The sequence below is a fragment of the Drosophila serrata genome, unplaced genomic scaffold (genome assembly GCF_035046125.1).
Source record: "Drosophila serrata isolate PLE 108 unplaced genomic scaffold, ASM3504612v1 contig_272, whole genome shotgun sequence".
Classification (NCBI taxonomy): Eukaryota; Metazoa; Arthropoda; class Insecta; order Diptera; family Drosophilidae; genus Drosophila; species Drosophila serrata.
The window spans coordinates 1,001,936-1,023,220 of NW_028257170.1; the positions used below are offsets into that span (position 1 = coordinate 1,001,936).

The following is a 21,285-nucleotide window of genomic DNA, read 5'->3' on the forward strand; positions in this document are numbered from 1 at the left end:
TTTAAAAATTATTTGCACTGTATTTAAATACGATTTAAACTCGATTGCAAGGACAAATGTTTATATTGACAACGCAGAGGCGGACTGAAATAACAAATGGTGGACTCACGCTTCCACTTCCGGATCCTGTTTCCTCCGCGCTGCCAGTGCCTCTGTGCGTTCCGGGTGTGTGTGTGTGTGTGTCTGTGTGTGTGTCGGAGGTGTCCCTTAACGTATGTACATGGGTGGTACTTCTAGGAGATAAGATACTCGTACGCGCGGTGAGTGTGAGTGTCGGTAGGTGTGGCATAAGTAAGTAAAATACAATAGATCCGATGCGATCCGATCCTACGAGTAGAAGGTCAGGACACTTGTCTGATTGCCGCGCACAAACAGGAACGGCGGCATGTCCCTACTAAGACTCTCCAGCCAGGCCATATAGAGCGGCGCGGAGACAATGTTCTTGCGGGGCATCGGTAGGGTCATCACGACCAGATCGGATTTGGTGGACTGCTCCCGCAGGTACTCCCGCAGGCGTAGGTAACGATTCGTCTTGTCCTGCACCGCCAGCAGATCGTCATCGGTAATCAGAGCTGTGGAAGCAAAGGAAAAATGTTGTTTATTATTAAAGAAATTTGTATGCTCAAAAGGAATTTCTGTTTAATAAATTTGATTAAAGATTGCGCTGAACAGCATACTATCAGACATTAAAGTTGCTGAACGCAATTTTTCTTATTATCCTTATTGCTTATGCATAAAGGCAATTGAATTTCTCCTCAAGGACTCACCATCATCCTCGTTGAGGGTCGCCCTGCTGCTGTTGCCGTTCTCATTCTCCTTGTCGGCCACCACAAAGTCCTTGATTAGCTCGTTGAAGAACTGCGTTGACGTTTCCAGTGGCTTTTTCGTGATGTCAGGTATCAGGGTCAGATCAGAGTAATCTATCCGGAATTTGGACAGTAAACTGGCCATCGAGCGCTGCTCGAACTCCAGCTCTGCCTTCTTGTTGGCCAGAGCATAAACCCTGAGGGTGGAAAAGGCAACATGGCATATAGGTTAGTCGGTCCATTTAAGTGCACAACACGATGGGTTTCGGTTTGTCTCTCTCACGCAAAAGTGTGCAGACTGCATTGCAGATTTTTCGTGGATATCTGCAGTTGTTTTTGACAGACTTCGGAGAATATAACTGCATAATTTCAACGGAAACTTAGCATTCATACGTTTTTTTAAAGGGCAACATTTCTAAGAATTTAATATTCAATTTATTGCGGTAATAAAGTGCGAATTTCTCTAGAAACTTCTATGTAAATAATATATTTATAATACCCTTGTAGGGTATTATAATTTCAAGCAGAAGTTTGCAACGCAGTGAAGGAAGAGTAAGTAACTATGAGCAATAAGTATCTATGACGAGTAAGTAACTATGAGCAGTAAGTAACTATGATCAGTTAATAACTATGATCAGTAAATAACTCTGAACAGTAAGTATCTATGACGAGTAAGTAACTATGAACATTAAGTAACTATGATCAGTTAATAACTATAATCAGTAATTAACTCTGAACAGTAAGTATCTATCACCAGTAAGTATCTATGACGAGTAAGTATGTATGATCAGTTACTAATTGTGAACACTAATAAACAATGACTTGCAACTTTTGTAACACAACACATTTCTGAAACTTGGCCGGCAGCAGTCACTTCGTTCCGGGGATGTTAGAACCAGTTGAGAATCATATACACAGATGTGCGAGATGTGTTTTGGAACAAAGAGCAAGCTATTTGAATGAAACTATGGAGTTATTCTTCTATTTAATTTTACTAGTATATAAATCGGAGCATGGCAAATCGGAGGACTATATATGTATATATATATATTATTATATTATATGTATATATTATCTGCCATAGGAACGATCGGAAAATGTTGAGAAAAAATATATCTTTTCCAGTTTTCAACAGATTTACATCAATTTTGATATATAGCCATTATATATTAATCTAAAATTTTGTGTAAAATTTGGTTTAAAATTTTATGAAAATCGGAATACTATACTATTACTGAATGAAATGAAAGCTAACATTATTTTATTATTATTTGTATATAAATATATATTATTTAATTTGAATTGATTCATAGTGATCGAATTTCAATCTGCAAGGATATACAAACTTCGGCGTGCCGAACTTAGCTGCCTTTTTTGTTTTTTTTTTAGATACCCTAAAACTAATATGCATACTCCTACACAAAAAATATACATTTGCATTTAACAAATTCAAGTTATGCGAAAAACAGCGACAATGATTGCTGCTTCCGATGAAAGTTCAATTTTAAAAAGCAATTTAAAGGCATTATTAGCTGTGGGAGTAGGTGGTCTTGTGGGTGAAAAAAAAAACGCAATCCATAAACAAAAAAACATCTGCTTTTGATGGCACCCCCTATTCCTCCCCATTCCGTCAAACGGCGACCTTGAACAACTAATCAGCAGCGAAAAATCTGCAATCTGTGCTCTCTTGGAGCAGAACACGGCTGGAAATTCGCCAGGGTGAAAATTGCCAGCGGTGGCTTTTCCTCGTTGGCCAGAAGCACAACGTTAAAGCCGGAAGCACACCACAATTTCGCAGTAATTCACGATACGAGAATGCTCACCTCAATTTGCAGGACTGCCAGGTGCGTCGAGTGCTGATGATGTAGGGCAGCAGGAGGGTGAGGCCACCGTCATCGTACAGCCACCAGACATCGATAACGGCATGGCTGCGTTTCCGCGTGAACTGGGTGAGGTCCGTGAGGACCTCCTTGGGCAGTTCAACGCCGCCAGGACCCTTGTACAGAGAGGCGGGATCGTCGTGCTTCAGCTTTGACTTGCGCAGCGAATTGGTCTGTGGAATGCAGATTGGCCAGCATAAGTAAACGCATATTTCGCATAGTACATTTCCAATTAACTTACCACAAGATTAGCTGATTTCGCGTCCAAAGGATCAGGCATTCCGGACACATCCTTTGACTGATTGCCCGCGATGAACGACAGGTCGCTCGTGCTGGAGGCTAAATCGGTACAAATGAGGTACAATTTAATGTCAGAGTTTCAGAGAGGAGCAAGGACCAAGGAACAAGGACTGAAACACAGCCACAACATTTCATTCCGGACATGCAAAGCCAACATAGCTAACACTGAGCTGCAGCCCCAACAGCTTTTCAATTATCAAACTCTCTCTAGATGTATATATACATTTATACATATATTTAAAACAAACAACCCGAGGACCCCTGGGCCACGTGTGCCAGGCTCGAAAATGCCAAAAACCAATTCCCCCTTCTGACTGGCGACTGGACATTGTACGAGTATAATTTAAAATTCAAATTTACGAGCATTGCATTAATTTCCAGTCGACAGATTGCCGGAAAAAGGTTTCTGAAACACACAGATGGTGTCAGTCAGCACGGAAAACTGGTGGAATCCAGAAAGCCACAGAACTTTAGGTTAGTTTTAGGCTGTTAAATGTCGTTAATTTGCTAGAAAGTTTATGGCTTTGATTGGCATGCCTTCCATGCAGCGTGACATGCGTGGTAGTCTGTGTGACTCTTTGGGTGCGTGGCACATCTGCGTGTGGATCATTCATATTCATATTTACCTACTCAGCCTACAACAACTTCACATTCCATTCAAGTACTCTAAGACACGCAAAGAATCTTGGTCACAAAAAACACAACTTCACCTGCACCGGCACCTGGCCAGGAGCGCATTCGTCGCAGGCCCTGCTTGAAGCGCACTGTGATTTGTCCAAAAATCCCCGGAAGAAACACAAAATTGTTGGATTTGGGTTTAAGGTAAGGTTTTGGGATTGGGTGGACCTTCAGTTTAAAGTCAAATGGATTTACATACTCTCAGCTTAAGCTTGTCATTCTTTGAAGAGATATTTTTATGCTATTTTTTTGGGTAAATTAAATTGGTTATTAAAACATCATAACTAAGCCAAAAATGCATTAATTTTAAAGGTCGGAAATGATTCCTTTACTGTTTTACAAGCCTTTGCAAGGCTTGATAGTATGTTTCCCAATTGTATATACTGAAGGTCCATCCTTGGGGCTCACCTTTACCACTTTGAGCCCGGCATGCTACTTACATTTGACTATCTTCAGGCTGTTCTGCTCGCTGTGGAGCAACTCGTTGCGGTTGCGGTCCTCTACGGGATTGCAATTGTGGTGCAGAAGGTGCGATTTGATTGTGTGGTTATTCAGGTGCGGATTTAGGGGGGATGATTTCAGGGGGAATAGAGAGACACATGCAAGATATAATCAAATATTATAATTTAGCTGTAATGGTTATTCAGCGGTGTGGATCCGATCGAATCCGCAGCTGTCCCCTTACCTTGCGACACATTGCGACTCAGGGAGTCGATGCTGCCTCCTAAACCATTGCGGACACTGCTGTCCGCAGCCTGTAGGTCATTGGAACTCTCGTTCGGTTGCAGGGTTCTCGGAACGTCGGCGACCGTCTGCCAGCCATCCTGAGAGCCCAGCAACTGTGAGCAGTCCAGACCTTGTGGAACCCGGAGAATGGCCACCGATAGGTACATGTCCAGAGCCTTGTGCATCACGTTAAAGTATTGCTCCAGTTCCTTGTGCTCGCACGTCTGCCAGTCAGTCTTGTAGCCCATCAGGATGATGTTTGGCTTGAGTTTCCCGATACCGGAGGCCTGCATCAAGGCCCTGGTGCCCGACTCGAAATCCTCACCATCCACCAAGGCGTAGAAGCCCTTGACACGGTGCTTGCGGAACCAATTGGCTGCTCGCTCCTGCAGATATGTCCGATACTTCTGGGAGCTGGAGCCCCGGACCACGTGGCCACATACCAGCAGCGACAGGTTCTTCGTGAGCATGTAGGCCAGATCCACGAGAACGGGCCGGGTGTTGGGCAAACCGGATAAGACCAGAATCTGAGGCCTGTAGTTCTTCACATGCTCCTCCACATTGTTCAGCTGCTGCACTGACATCAACGCGTTCTTGTACGTCTGCGCCTGCGTGGTGGAGCCCCAGTTAACATCCGGTTTCCGGTAGGCCACAATTAAGTACAGTGCCAGCACCACAGCGAAGGTGATCAAGGCGGTGGCCCACGAGATCAGGAACATGACCGCCACGCAAAGAGCAGCGCCCAGCAGACTCAGCCACATGTTGTAATACTAGAGGGGGGTTTGGATCAGGGAATGCCCCTACATTATGTCTATATCTTACTCACCTTAAAGGTGGGACGCCAGCCCACCGGTTTGGCCAGGCTAGCATGGAAGGTACTGAAGTTGATCAACATGTAGGCAGCCAGGAAGAAGTTCGAGATGAGCGGGGCAATCAGATTCAGTTCGCCGATCAAAATGAAGCTGCAAAGGAAAGAAATTCAGACATAAAATATATGCTATTCTTTTAATAAGTAATCTAAGCAATAAACCCTTGATAAATATATAGAAAAAGTACTCACGCTGAAGCAATAATGAAAGTCAACACATAACCACGCACTGGCTCATTGTTCTTGCCATAACCTTTGGCAAACCAAACTATCTTGGGATATAGCTCGTCCTTGCACAAAGCCTGCAAAGAATACACCCATTTAAATCTCTAATTAAACTCAATTTTTAATCTTTTCTTACCTGAAATACTTTTGGAGCTGATACCAAACTGGCCAAAGCCGAGGACAAAGTAGCAGCAAAGCAGCCAGCGTAAATCAGAGGACCAAAGCCAGAGACCAGTTCAATCACCTGGAATGAATTTTGCAGGCCATAAGCGCATTCACCTAGAAAGTTTGAAAGCAAAATATATATATATAGCTATATATAATCATGATGAACTAAATTAAATGAAGAAAATGAAATTAATTACCAGGCTGGCAGTCAAGGAATGAATAGGAGCCATTGACAACATCCGTCAGATTTCCAGTGGCATCGCGAGCCACTGTGGCACCGCACTGCAGGACCATAATTAAATAGGTTCCCGTGGTAATGATGATAGCAAGGATCGTGCCTTTTGGAATGGATTTTTGGGGGTCCTAAAAAGAAGGTAAAGGATAATATATACCATTAAATGACTAAGTTCTTTCTTTACTTATTTAATAATGTTTACAAGTAACTAAAATAATATAATCAAAACTGACCTTTAAATCACCAGAAATATTGGCTCCAGCCAAAATACCCGTGGCTGCTGGGAAGAATATGGCAAATACTGAGAAGAAGTCATGATGGATTCCACCCTTTTCCGGTCGATAGTCCGCAAACATATTATTTTTGAACAACGTGGCTGAAAAGCAATGTCTCATTGTGACCACAAATCAAACACTATTATATATCCACACTCACCATTGTAGCCCAGAAAGCCCTTGGCCATTTCCAGATCGCTCTTTGGCCCTATGAAGCTTCCAATGACAAAATCGGCAATGGCCACCAGCAAAATGATGAGTAATCCGATTTGTGCCTGTCAATGAAAGGTAAGCCATGTACTCGTTACTATGGAAAATCGGAATACGCACCTTAGCCTCCCACTCCATGCCGACGACGACGATTATCAGAAGCAACAGGATTGTTACGCAACCGATAATTCGCACATCCTGGACGCCACCATCGACGATCGACCATTCAAAGGATGTCATCATGGCCAGCATGGACTCACAAAAGCCCACGACATACATGGCGCAGGCCACAGCGTTTGCCAGCGAGAAAATTAGACCGATGGAGCCGCCAAATTCCGGCCCCAAAGACCGGGATATCATGTAGTAGGTGCCACCTAGATGCGGGGTGTGGATTGTGTGTGTCAGAGAATCACTTGGAACCATTTAAGAGCGACCACAAGGGGGGACGGAGAATGCGACTCACCTCCTTTGATGACACCATTAGTGCTTATCGCCGACATCGACAAGGCCGTGATGGTCGTGACAGCGGTCGTTGTCAGGATTAATACGAAGCCCTCGACGATGCCCGCCTGGCCCACCACCCAGCTGAGCCGGAGGAAGAGCATCACGCCCCAGATGTTCAGCAGGCAGCGGATGAGCACACCTTTGATCCAGCCGAATTTCAAGATTCCATTCATGATGCCCGACTCTGGGTCCTGATTGCGCGTCAAGCTGTGCGTATTCTATGAAGAAACACCGAAAGAAAATTGTAATCAAATCTTTATAGGAACACCAGAATTTCTAAAATGTATATAACCATCTTAAATTCTCTTTCTGAGTGTACAAATGGTCTTCAAAAAGGGTATGAGGTGCTTGAGAAAATTTCAATAAAGCTGTCAAGTGTTGATAAATGATTCGGCAAACAGGCGAAACAGCCTGCAGGTGGGGTAAATGTCTATCTATTCTATTCGTAATTTTGGGTCAGGGATAAGGGAAACATGGGAGTTTAAAGGCTCCTCCTCTCTGTTCGATTTTTTTTCTTTTGTCAAGCACACACAAAAAAATCCCCACAGGGAAATGGATGACTTTAGCCACCGGGAATTCCGACAAGAGGCCCCCCCAGTCATGACATTATTAATAGATTAATCATACGCCCCCGAAACCGCAGCACCCGCGAATCCAATTGAACCCGTGAACCTTGCACTTTTAACGAGACCCGGTCTTAATTGCTTATTATTACAAGATGCCCCAGTTGGCATTGAAAGTGAGTTCGGCTTAATTAATATACCGAGTCTTGCTCAGCATTAAATTCACAAAAAAGTGAATTTCTCATGAAATTGCATCATGGATTACATTTTGGAATTTTTGTGCAAGGCATCAATTTCTCAACGAACCTTCAGACACAGCCCATAACAATTTATTTGCTCTTATTGACAGTCATTTGGTCAGCCAATTGTGAGACTGGGACCCAAAGACGCAAACAATTAGGCGAAAGAGTGTGGAAATCAATTAGCGTCAATTGGTGGCGTTGCACTTGTTCTTTACTTTGGAAAACTTTTCCAAGTGATTCATTGAGAAGTGCTTTAAAAGTGAAAAGTCAAACGAAAAGTCACTGGACTCTCCAGCTGCATAGTCAAATTTAATGGCTAAAGTCTGCCGAAAGAGTAGTACATTTTCTGTGCGGGAATGCGGGTCTCCGGCCACAAATATTGTATTTGACAAGCAATTTCCCAGGGACTTCACCGGGATTTCCCTAGCTGACTGCAATGCCAACGACCGATGGGAAAATTTGACTCCTGGTGGCATTCGTAGTCACGCTCATGTGCCTGCGACGCCAATGCCTTTTTCGTTTTGAGACGGGGCGACACTTGGCCGGAGAGGGATTGACACTGCCGGGTCCGGGTCACTTCTCACGGTTTACGGGTTACGGGTTAGGAATTTTCCCAAATTTTCGCGGGGGCATTTAAGTATAAATTTAAATTTGACTGCAACCCCGCCTTGAACTCGTAAAGCTCCGAGTATTGTTATTTTATGGGCACTGCGAAATTGTAATTTGTGGCCCTTGGCGTTTACGACCCCCGCGTTAATATCCATTTAGTTGACCCGATCCCAAAGCCCGGTCCGGATCTGGATCCGGATGAGGAGGACTCACCTTGCCCACCAGCGTGGCATTGTGCAGCTCGTCGAGCGTTGGACGGTAGGCAGCCTGGATGGACATCATGTTGCGGTAGTTGTCCAGGCGGGGTAACGCCTCCCGCGTGAAGTGCCTGAGGGAATTTAGATGGGTTTTAATCTGGCAGATTCGACAGTGCAGGAAAGGGTACACAGAGAAAAAATAACACGGAGACACAATGCGAAATAGGAATTTAAGTGAACTTAAGTTAGTTTAAATCCCTGCTTTATAATTGTAATTCTTTTAGAGTTTAGGAGTTAGAGAACTCAATACAACTTTCATTCTCCAAGCTGCTCTTTTCTTTTAAGAGATCATATTTGATTTTGCAAAAAGGTACACCATATCTTTTCTCTGTGTAAAAAGGACGGGAGCAATGCAAACTGACCGGAAACTTTTACCATATTTTGTATCATACTCGTTGTCCAGCAGCTCACGCTCCTCCTGCGAGTCATTGGACTCATCGGACTCTTCATTTTGGGGGTCCACCTGGAAGCGGGTTGTCGTCTGTAGATCCTTGAACCTTGACGGCTTATCCTTGTCGCGGAAGCTGCTCTTGATAGATTGCCTGCGTTGCGAAACGAAAAGAAAAAACAAAGGACATGCTCATTATTTTTACAAAATTCACATTTACCCAAGCCCACACGCTCAATGTTTCCCCATGGTTACCACTTTAATTGGCGAGTTACACAAAAAAAAGCGCTCAGATTAGATTAAAAGCCAATCGACTTGACACGCCCAGTGAACAAGGATTCAATTTTAAACCCACAGCCCAATAGCTTTCATTATCAGGCAATTCTGTTCAATGAAACTCAATTGAATTTATTTCGATTTAGTTGTGCTCACACCCTCGAACACAAACTTGCACTTTTTGATTGCCGCTCATTGTGCCGAGGACCCAGATGCTGCTTGTATCCCAGAATGCCAGGATGCCAGTCTGTTAGTCTGCCAGGACAGCAGCAGTCTAGCACAGAGCAGACGGCCCCACGACACGCCCACGCGCCTAGAAGGCCATTCAACCAGCACGACCTCGCACTCACTCGGCATTCTAGGGGGCGAGCGCTGTGCCTTTAGCACCGATAATGTGTTGCATGGCTGAGCTCTTGACATCCTGGCAGCCCACCGATTCGGCGTCTCGACATCCTGACAACCCGACACCCTGCTGGTTGCACCGAGACAAGTTTTGAGCAACATGGTAACTACTAAATGTGCTAAACACTAGGATCAAAAAAGGAACTTTTTGGGTTGAACTGAGCAGGAAAGGAAACTTTCCTTTCATTCTATTTATAAAGTTAGTTAGCTACTGGTTACAAGATTCTACTTAATTTATAATTAAAGGTGTAACTAAACAGGACAATTAAATAAATTCACAAACTGTTTAACATCTTTTATAAAAGCCAACATATTCATCAAAAGACGGAGCTAGTCTAAGAGACCAACTAACAAGTATCCTTCGGTCGAGTTGCGAGTCCTTAATCGACTTGCTCCTTTCAGCAATTCGCCAAACGTATTTGCTCAATGGCCCCCAGATATTTATATGATATATGCTCCGTTGTCAGCGGAGCAATTTATGTGATGCTGTGTTTGCTGTAAGGAATGTCTGCGTTGCTCTTCGAATTACTTGAAACGCGAACGTGGAGAGCACCTATAATGATGATCCACTCGATTGTATGTCAATGGGATTGATTTAATTTGTGACTCCAGAGGGGGGTGGAGAAAATCCAGGAATTAATTATCAATCTGGGAAGGCTCAGTGCTCAGTTGCTTAAAACTCAAGGATGCCCCTTAAGTAAGCTTATCATTAATTTATGCAGGAACTCCTCTCGCTCTCTCTCCGTCTGTCCTTGATGGCTGCCAATTTGAGCCGATTAAAAGTCATTTTTACATGAAACCGCTTTCCTCGTAATCGAAATACAGTTGCCGTGGCTACGCGATTTGCCAGGATGTGGCAGGCTCCTTAAAATGGGGGTTGGGACCATAAACGGGGCCATAATATTTTCATAAGCCTCATTATCATAATTCGACTGGGGAAACCCACAGAAGACGTAGACACGGGACATATCGAATTGGACATTTTTATAGTGTCCTTCTCGAAGGAGTAGATGGAGCCATCGGAATCAACAGGACTATGCAAATTGGGTGTCCACTGCCAATGGGGGAGCACAAAGCGAAAATGATGGTTATTACCACGGTCTCTGATTGGTGGCTTTGTTTGATTTCTGCCCGGCGAGTGTTGAACCTATTTTTGGGCGAGTGTTGAACCATTTCGCAGGTCGGCAAACTCTTGGCCATTTGATAGATGCGACACGATTCGGGTCAAATTCATTGTGCTCCTCGGGAAACTTCATGGATTCCAAACGGCATTTAATCAATTTTGAATGATTGGCTTGGAAAAACTGATGGACTGAAAATTACAATTGCCTCAAATGTGGCGTGAATGATTAACCGTCATCGCATCGAGGTCGGCATGTTAGCACTCAGCTTCAGTCGCCTTTTCAAGGATATCAATCTCATCATCTGCATTGTCACCCATATTCCAACTAAATGATATTCAAGCTGGGGTCCCTTTAACGCCGTAATTCATTCAAAGGACTCTGTCGTTGGAACGATAATTCTTATGGCATTTTCAGGCAATCCGGGTCCTTCTTTCGACGCTTTGTCCTTTGTGGACGGATGGAACAAGGGCGGAATGTTAACGCCATAATTAAGCGAGGACAAAATACAGGAGGCGACAAAAGCAATCCTTGTTTTGATGAAACACTAAACAATTACCAGAAAATGAAAAATTCAACAAATTTCCATTCTCCAGTAAAATAGACAAAGGAAAAGGTCGGCTAGGACAAGTCCCAAAAACCGCACCCGTTGTCAAACCCGGAGTACACTGGAAAATGTGTTTTGTTTGTTACACTTCTCACTATAAAATTACTTAAATGCTTAGGTAATATTCTAAATATTTTAAATAAAACTCCTATCTTAGTAGGTTTCTCCCATTTAAGTTATTTAGATAATCGATAAAACCTTCCCTATCATACTTTAATTAAAGTGTCTTCTCAAAGGAAGCCTGCTGTCGCTTGAACCCTGACCCATTACATCCTATTCCCAACCCATAAGGACTCACCTCTGTTGCCTGGGCTGGTGCTGGTTGAGCATTTGTGTCGCATCGAATGTGTCGTCCTCGAGCAGCTCGCCCTCGGCATTTGTGAGTCGGCGGTAGACCTCATGCGGCCCATTGTCGTCTCCGGTGCCCCTGTCTCCGGATCCGGCTCCAGCTCCGGCTCCAGACCCGGGTGCGGGTCCAAAACCATCCTGCGCCTTGCGACTGTTGCCATTGACCGGATTCACTTGGAACCTGTTTGGGGGCCGGTCGGCGGCGGAGCCCAGCTCAAAGGAGATGGTGTCCGACATTGGATTGTGGTGGCCTCTGTTTGTTTGTTTGTTTGTTTGTCGGGTGTTTCAGGTCCTCGCCCGGGGAAATTTTCGCCGAGTGCTCCTGCCGGTGGTGGTGGTGCTGCTGCTGCGGTTTCCGCGTGCGGGTCGGAATTTCTCGGAAACGGATTCAGTGAACCCATCCACTATGGCTAATTGTGTATATAGGTTCCTTCGTCGTCGTCGTCGGGGTCTGTGGGCAAATGATGAAAATAGGGACTTCCGTTACTGACTATTTAAATGGAGCTGGCACGCCGATTAAAGCTATCTGCAAAGGAGGAGGAAAAATAAAAAAAATATATTAGGTGACCCATAAATCAAACTCAAGTGAAATCTCATCAAAAAGATCTCGGGAAATCGCTGATTCAGCAAAAAAAAGGTTTTTCTAATGAAAACACACACAGACACCACACTCTATTATGCATTAAGACGTTTTGGGCTGTCGACCCATGCATACACAATTAAACATAGTTTGGCCATCCCATTGGGAGTGTCCTTTTCTGGAGGACACTGGAATAAAAACATTTTCTCTGTTATCCCTGACAAAACGAAAATATAACAGAAAGTGTGTCCTGTCCCTCAAGTTGTCTGAAGTTTTGCTCCTTTCGATGTCTGCGTTGACCAGATGCCAGGACTCCCACAACCCTTTGACCATTATCGGTGGTTAGCTTGGGGCTTTGATGGCCGGAGAGTGGAATGATTTTGTTAAGGAAACAAATAGCAAAATGTTTACTTTCCTTCATGGATGTCAGAATATGCTGCTGCCGTAAAAAATACACAATGCTATGCTCTTGATAGCGTAAAAATAAGTTTAATTAATTCAATTCAATTGCGAGTCGGACCGTCGATGAAATTTAAAACCAAAAGGGTGGAGAATATTTTATAAAGGGCATGTAAAAAGGGTTGAAACAAGTTGCCTTAAAAATGAATGAATTGCCAAATATTTCAAATTAAATAGAAATGAAGCGAATTTATAAATAGTTAAACAAGTTGCCATACAAAGTGTAATAAAACGCAATGGAAAAATACTTATTTGTTCATTATTTTCACATTTAATTTAACTTCACAGCCATTTATTTATATATATGTATAGATTATATTTTAAAATCAAAGCCAACTAAATTTGGACATTGGTACAGGATATATTACAGAAAAAAAGTAGTGAAAGAGTTCAGCTAACTTCATCTTTAAATTTAAAGTTTAATATTAAATATCATAGAAAACAAGTATACGCAGATCTAGCTTTTAAATTGAATATGATACCGAGTTCGTGAATCAATCGACTCCTTCGGAATGAGAAATCTTGATGGTTTATGGCCGACTTAAAAGTTTGCCAATAAGTAAAACTCAAATTCACTTTAGCCAAACTTGGGTGTCACATTTCTTCAGTGACGAAATCCGAATAAGCTCAACTGACATTCCCAGGAGGTAACGAAAGAAGCTCCTAAAGACGACTATGCAGCGAATGGTGACGAATGCCTAAAAATAGATTCAACCCAAATTGATGCAAATTAATCATGATTAGTCGGCTGCTGCGGTTGCCAGGTGGAAGCGACGGATGTGTGATGGCATGGGATTCCCTTTTCCCTTTTGAACATCGCGCGACACACACACCTGGCGCCAAAGGGATTCCTAATGGCGCCTGGAAAGGGGTGGAACGGAAATGCGGCAAAGCGGAAACGGAAGTGGCAAGGAGTTGCCCGAATTGATGACGATTTGTCACAGTTTTCCGTGCCTCCGATTTGTGGGTCAAGTGCGAATGGCACACAAAGGCGAACAATTAGCATAACAAATGGCAAAATAGCATAATAGGTAAGTCAAACAGAAGCGCCGAAAGAGACCGAGATAAGCAGCGAGAAAGAGACTGCAAAACGCTGGCTAATTACGCCAATTACGCCATTTTATTTTTACACAAATTGTGGGAACTTTGCTCAGCTGAGCATTGCAGAATTTTTACAAATTTATTGCAGCAATTAAGATCTTAATTCAATGAACCCTGTCCCATTCCCATTTGCAGTCCCATTCCCTGGCAAAAACAGATGTCAAAAGGCAGTTGACTGGCGGCATCCTGGACAGGTGCACCGAAACTCCCGGCTTATCAGCGTGAGACACAAAGGCCGACCCAACCCGTTGACCCTTCACCCCGGCAGGCGGCCAATGATAAGCGCAAAAGCTGCCGAGTTAAAAGTTTCGCAAGGCGTCAGCTGGCCTTCGACAGATAGCAAACAAGTCCCTGGCCCTCTAACCAATTACACAGGGAGAAGGATGCTTAGCATTCAAAATAGCAGTCTAGCATGAATAATTTATCTAACTTTTAAACTATGCTAACTTGAGGTTAATATTGATAGCAAAAGAAAAGTATAGACAAAGCAAAACAATTTAAGTATTTCAGTAAGTAAGTATGTAATATTACTTTGCAAATACAAATTGTGAATACTTGGGAAATGTATTTAAAAGCAAGACAACATGTAAGAAAATGTTCATCGAATTTTAAAATGATTATTGCAATTAATAACCGGAAAATGTCTGTACCAATAAACATTAAATAGAATTTCATTTTTAATTATCAAAGATAATAAATGTAAAAGACCCATTTCAATGACCTTATACCTGCTGAAAAAAAATATAAAACAAATTTAAACTGAATTTAGGATAGTACCTTAAACATTACATGTCAAACTTTAAGACAGCTTAAAAAAAGATATCAAATCGCACTCCAAGAGTAACTTTAAAAGTTTTTAACTTTCTTAGTAACTAAAACAGCCGAAAACATCCAAGGAACATTTATTTTATTAGCTTTGTCAAACCAAAACTCAACACTTTCAAGAAAACTTTGAGATTTAAGAAATCTTAACTTTTTCTCTGGGTATTCAGTTGGAGCCACTTTGCAAAGACGTTTGCCTGATTTACGACCCCATTTCTGATTAATTGACCATTTATGGGGTTGGGTGCTGGCCAGATCCGGAAAATGAAGCATTTAGCAAGCCATTTCTCTGCTCTTGATGCTTAATTTTACCGGGAAGCAATGGGGGTATTGTAAAAAAACGTATCTGAATAATAATTGTTGACAGTCGCAGGCACCGTTTTGGGGGACACAGTTGTGATTGCCACTGCGATTTCGTCTCGCAGGCAATTTTATTTGATGCGGTACCCAGGCCCTGCCTTTGATTACTCAATTCCACGCCCATTCGCAATTCAATTGCCACAATAAAATACGTTTTTTACAACGTCTCGTGGTATTTGGCAACAATTGCATATAAAGCTTGTTCTACGCCCCCGAGCCATCAGGCCGAATTAAATGCTTAGATTTTATGGGCCTTTTTCCGCCCGCGGAGTTTTTGAACTCTTTTGGAAAACTTGAAGACCAGCTAGGATCTAACTTTGCAACACTAAATTGCTGGAAAAGGACTCGACATTAAAGTTGAAAGTTGACAGGAAGGAAGACAGGTGGGGGGAAGAAAGTAAGAGCGGTTACATATTTTATAAGGCCAAAGAAATTCACACTGCCAGCGGCCATCAAATTGTAACTGCCTAGGAATTTTATTGCACGACCTCAATTACAAGATGCCCAGAAAAGAAAAATAGCAACAACAGCCATAAAACATCAAAACTGGCACGCTGTCAGCAACTAAGAAGGTTACTGCCAGCGACCTAATGACAGGACCACACATGTCACGTGTTACTTCATGTATTGCCATTGCCGATATTGATATCAATCGTTTTTATGCCCCTCGATCCAATCCCGAGCGGTAATCAGTGATGTGGCACGCACAAAAAATACAAAACCAAAACAAAAAACAAAACTTTCAACGACCAGCAAGCTGACTTGATGTCGACCAGTATCCGTTCATCAGTGGATGACAGGAGGTCATCTAACAGGACACACAGGAGGAAATAAATCAGTGCTGTCAGGGAGAGCACGCGCAAAAAAAATGGGAGACAGGATAAATACAAGAGTCAATTTTCATACAACAGGTGAATATTTACATTTGTAGAGATGATTTTCTAATGATATATAGGAATATATAATCTAGAAGTTCTTTAGTTCACTTTTTGTTTTTTCTTTAACTTAAAAGTGATTCTATTTTTACCTTTAGTGAAATGTCTGAAGAAACAAGAAAAAAATACTATAGAAGCCTTTTTATATTATCTCTAAAACAATCATAACTAAGGTTTGCAGTCCTATAATTTTAAATAAGATAAGAGCATTGAGTAATAAAGCAATATACAAATCAAGATTCCAGAAATCATTCCATTTTAATACAAGCCCATATATCTCTCTCGAAAAAAAAGGACAAATGAGCAACACTGGCACATACATATATCTCTTAGATACGCATCAAAGCGGATTAACAAACCAGGACCTCGAAACCAGGGCAGATAACAAGGACTCGGACTGGGACTGGGATTCGGACCAGGACTCGGAAGCGAAGAGAGGTTTAGGAGCAGCCAAGCCAACAAAGTGTCAAAAACACACAGCAGAAGTTGAGCAAGTCAAGCGTGCTGATCCGCATTGTATTACATTATTGTACGCCCACCGAAACGGCCAAATAAACTAGCAACTAGCTGGCGAAAAGAAAAATAAATAAAAATACTGCAAACAAAAAAAATCGGAGAGAAAAGAAAAACTAAGCAGAGCAAAAAGGAAAATGCGAGAAAAATGCAAAGTAGCGGGAGGCATTCACATCATCCTCATCCTCATCAAAGGACAGATGGACCCACTGGGACGGACAAAGCTTTAAGCCAAAAAATGCAAACTGTTTGATAATAAACAAGAATGGAAGTCATTTTGGCAATCGGGCTAATTCCTTTAGCCCACATTTCATGTCGGCCCAAAGGGTTGCTTCGCTCAGCCAGGGGAATCCCCCTCAAGCGACGACCGCTTAAACGATTAAGGAGCTACAGCCATGCCACTGACAGGCATTAAAGCGTTAACGTCCATGTTGTCAGTCCCAAGCTCTGACTCTGAGTTCAGAGTCCCGAGTCCTGAGTCCTGAGAAATGACGTAACATTTCTCACTCCACCCACGGTCTCGTGCTTGTGCTCGTCCTTGTCCTCACTGACAATTTAATGGCATCCTGGGGAGTAAGTAACATTCTCGCTACGAACTATGTGGACATATGTATATAAATCCTACCAAAGGAAACATACAATTTGGCTGTTAGGCCACAGATTATATTAGATATATACATAGGCAGGGAATGCACTACAATAAGCTCAATAAATGGACATAAATGTCAAAGCTAAATACAATTAATCATACCCTTGCAGGGTATTCTACTTTCAGTCAGAAGCTTTAAACATCATTTCCGACCCTACAAACCAAAACAAAACAATGTCTTAATTAAAATGATTAATAGAAAACTGTCGAACTATAGTTAATTAACGTTCAGAAATGTAATCACCATTAAAACTTTTACTATTCCCTGTTTAGTAATAATTTACAAATGTTGTCTAAAACAAATATAATGAGAAATATAACTGCATATGAGGTGGCACTAAAAAAGCTTTTAAAATAAGTACATCACATTAATATCAGTAAATATTTCGCTGCAGAATATTTAGAGGTAATAACAACTTAATTGACTCTGCATATTTGTTTTGATATTGATTTAGAATAGTTTTTCGATTATCGTTTCGCAAAAAAATGAATGTACATTAGAATGTGCACTAAACGAGCCATAAAAACTCTGCTCTACTTTAATTTAAAACTTGACCCAATTCCTGCAATGACAATTTGCCATAAGCAGAAAGTGAATTGGTAGCGTTGGCAATTAATTGAAGTTAAATCAATTGGTGAGTCAACGCAATTCGAGAGTGCATTCATGAGCTTTCAACTCAAAATAAGTTTGCCCCAAGCCGAGTGCAAATACAAGTGAATTCTTTGTGTCACCTTACTTAAAATGTAATCATATGTAAATAACCTTTTATGTGTTTACACATAAATCATTAAGTAAATATAAGCAAATATAAGCTTTGTAAAATTTTATTTAAAAATATTACTTATACCCAGAATCAACAATATGTCAAAAGTAATTAATTATTCACTATTTAACCTTCCCAGAAAAGGCTTAGCTACCTTTCTCTGAAAAGCAAAAACAATAATCAGAGTGTGATTCTTGGAAAAATCATATATTTTAGGAATGCCTGAATATTAGAAAATTTTTGTTATATATTTTTATTTTAAGTCATCCGTCTGAAACGGGTCTCAAGTGTTCTTAATCAAAGGTTTAATATGTTTTTAGTCTGAAAATCTACGAAGCTGGATCTGCTTAGCCATATGAAAGTCACACACCTGTTAGGAAAATCTATTGCCACTCCAGAGAGCATTGTTACGTGTGCAAATAAATAAATAAATAAACAACAAGTGAAATGCTTTAAATAAATACTATGGGATAACGAAGGCGGACAAGTGCCGGGCCAGGGCCATAAGTTTTCCGCTCTAGAAAAGCGTGAAACAATAAAAACAAAACAAAAATTGGGCGGCACTCCACACCCGGAGAAGTGACCTCTCTCCCAACAAGGACTTGGACTTGGTTTTGGGAGTCGGGAGAAGTTGCCTTTTGTGCGGCACACTTGCTTATTTATATCATATGGTTTTTCGGTTATAAATTTCAAATGAAAATAACCATAAATAATATTTCGCGGGCTTTTATGCCGCAAACAGAAGCCCCTCTGGCTTGGACGATACTTGTAAGTGGGTGTGGAGGCCTGAAGGCCTTCAGATTGGGGATTGGGGACTGGGGCTTGGAGATTCGGGGGACCTGGGTATTCGAAGTTTGGGTTTTCGTGGCCTGAGGTTCTTAGGGGGGATAGCCGATGACTTTTATGATTTAAAGTCGTAAAGAGCAAGAGGAGGCAAAGAAGTATTTACGACTCGGAAATGGAAATATCATGCCATTTGGTAAGTACCCAGCTGACTTTGGACCCCCACCAAAAAATAGGGAAGGAGGAGCAGTCCACTGTTTTATTCCGCCTCATTTGCGGTGGCATAAATTAAGTGCCAAAGCCCACACAGACGCCAGAGCAAACACACAGGACAAATCACAAAAACAAAAGGCTGGCGCCGGAATCGAAAGAAAGGTTAATAAAAATATATTGCAATTGCCACTGGTTTGGGAAAAAGAAATATTACTTGCTGCTGATGAACATGAGCACTTTTTGCGATTCGCTTTAACAAGACCCGGCTGGAATTTCAAGTCAGTCAGTCATAAAAGGCAAACCTGCGCCAAGGAGTCGAGGCAAGCCGAGTCGAGCCCTTCACTAATCCAACAAACTAAAGTCAATTCGGGGAAATTTCGAAGGTAATCGATTACGTATCAGTTTTTGCAACTCAATAAACCTTCAAGTTTCAGCCAATGTTTTCGTTATTTTCCACCTACAGTAGAATGTCTTAAAGATGCACAAGTTGCACATGGAAATTAATCGAAAAATGCAGTAATTCACTAGAATAGTTCACAAAAAATTCGTATGGTTATAGAATAACTTCCATATGAAAAATATAAAATATATATTTATGCATACATATATACACATGTTTTATTCATTATCCTTTTTTTGGTGTGCTCAGAATGGTTTTTACGGCAAAGTTTTAATATAGTTTTATGTTAATTTTTATCTGTAATCCAGATACACTCGACACTCGATTTATATGAAACCCGATCTATATAAAGTCTGCCATATCTCAAATAAAATCAATAATATTATTCTGAGAAACATTTCAATACTTTTACTAGAATCAGCTGATGATGGTTTAATCTGTGGAAATGTGACTGTATTTATTTATGCCGAGGCAGCACAACGATCCGGGCTGGCGGGCCAAAATCGTGCTGATTGCTCAGTTTGCTTGCCAGCGACTTATTATTAAAGTGAGCACCTGCTACAGAGTCACATTCATATGTACATATATCGTAGACACACACAAATCGCTGGAACAAAAACCCAGAGTTACAGAGAGCCAGAGCTATAGCTATATAGAAAATGCTGAGCAGAATGGATCGTAAAGCCGAGCGGCGGCGTCTCATATAAATATTGTCGCCTTAACCGCGGCTTAATGACTGCGCCCAAGTGCGCGATAAAAATGGATATGGGTCATGTGGCATGTGCCGGTGACTGGGGCTCTACCTTTAAGTCGCCGTCGTATCAGTTCCCGGCCAGAAGCCAGTGCATCACATGACACAGACACAGACTAACTTGGCATCCACTTGGCAGACGACACCTGTCGAAAGCCGTGTTCAATACTAAAATGCATTTAAGCACCTTGGAATTTTGGAATAGTTTGCATTCGGCATTGAAACACGTACTGTAAGGAGCCACTACCTCGATGCTGGATCTTGTTACAATTACAATTATGTACCTAACGGTGGCAAAGGAGTACTCCCAATTTAATTAGACACAAATCACACAGATGCCGGTAATATTACGTGTAACATTACAGCTTGGAATAAGCCCAGTTAAGACCTCTCTGCAGGCAAGCAATTGCAAACTTGGTCGTTTTGGCAGAACTTTGATTCCCAAATAGCCAGCTGCCAGCTAAGTCGAAATTAGGTTGAACTAACCTTTGGGCCATCGGCACGTTCTCCTATTTACATTGATTGGATAGTAAATCCCTGGGCAGCATAACTTTTGCTGCCAATTAGCAAATTCTAAGCCATATAATCAACACACGCTTGCGGACGAACCAAACCCGTCTAAATTTCAGGTTTCAGGTTTTGCTATGCAAATCAAAAACAGGCAAACATTAGCCACCAGGTAAGTAATAATCCAGCGAAATAAAAATATTGATTGTAGCCAGTTCGGGGCACAAGTTCTCCGTACTTTTCCGCAGTTCGACTTTAAAATAACATTCAAAGATTTACCAAAATTCATTCGTGTGAGTTCTTGGAACACTAAATCTGTTGGGTAAATAGATAGCCTTAGGTTTAGCCCTCGGGGAATCCCGGCAAAAAGAAAGAATGGGGAATGGGGAATGTGGATTTCTCATATATAGAGTAAATCCTCATAATTTCACAGGTCATTGCACGGATTTTTGCTACAACCGGCGTCAGGATGATTCAGACAGTTTTTAACCACACTATTTGGTACTCGTTTCAACTCACACACTTATGGAGAACACCCTTTTTCTTATGCATTGAGAAAAACAAAAAATAATAATAACAATCTCTATTAAAATAAAATACTTTTAGATATTAAATAAGAGTATTTAAGCTAAGAACTTCGATTGAATTAGCTTTAAAGTATGTTGATAGTACTTTGTTATACATCTTATTGTAATTTTCTTGTAATATTTTAATTTTTGAGTACTATTTTCCCCAGTGCACCCACCTCGATTCTATATAT

General features: G+C 41.6%; 2 protein-coding genes across 5 annotated transcripts in view; both read right to left on the bottom strand.

The window, feature by feature from the left end:
* On the bottom strand, positions 1 to 12,214 carry Ncc69 (sodium chloride cotransporter 69). 3 transcript variants are annotated; one of them, XM_086833866.1, is made up of 18 exons: positions 11,639 to 12,214; positions 8,909 to 9,088; positions 8,503 to 8,617; positions 6,835 to 7,093; positions 6,492 to 6,745; positions 6,322 to 6,436; positions 6,120 to 6,262; positions 5,849 to 6,014; positions 5,620 to 5,762; positions 5,451 to 5,560; positions 5,217 to 5,352; positions 4,350 to 5,160; positions 4,105 to 4,164; positions 3,697 to 3,750; positions 2,928 to 3,025; positions 2,630 to 2,859; positions 768 to 1,003; positions 1 to 572 (listed from the first exon to the last, which is right to left on the bottom strand). In XM_086833866.1, exons 1-18 carry the CDS (start codon positions 11,923 to 11,925, stop codon positions 328 to 330), a joined length of 3,642 nt encoding a protein of 1,213 aa, XP_086689992.1. In that variant the 5' UTR covers positions 11,926 to 12,214; the 3' UTR covers positions 1 to 327. The 3 variants fall into 3 exon arrangements, with proteins under 3 accessions (XP_086689992.1, XP_020798264.1, XP_020798265.1); XM_020942605.2 differs by lacking the exon at positions 3,697 to 3,750; XM_020942606.2 differs by lacking the exons at positions 3,697 to 3,750; positions 4,105 to 4,164.
* The window catches only part of LOC110176285 (RNA polymerase II-associated protein 1), a 24,460-nt gene continuing 14,834 nt past the window's right edge, over positions 11,660 to 21,285 (bottom strand). The window contains exon 15 of one of the 2 annotated variants that reach the window (XR_015271939.1): positions 11,660 to 12,139. The gene's annotated coding sequence lies outside the window, so the exon portion shown is untranslated. Of the gene's footprint in view, positions 12,215 to 21,285 lie in introns of both variants that reach the window. The other variant, XR_015271938.1, reaches the window with a different exon arrangement.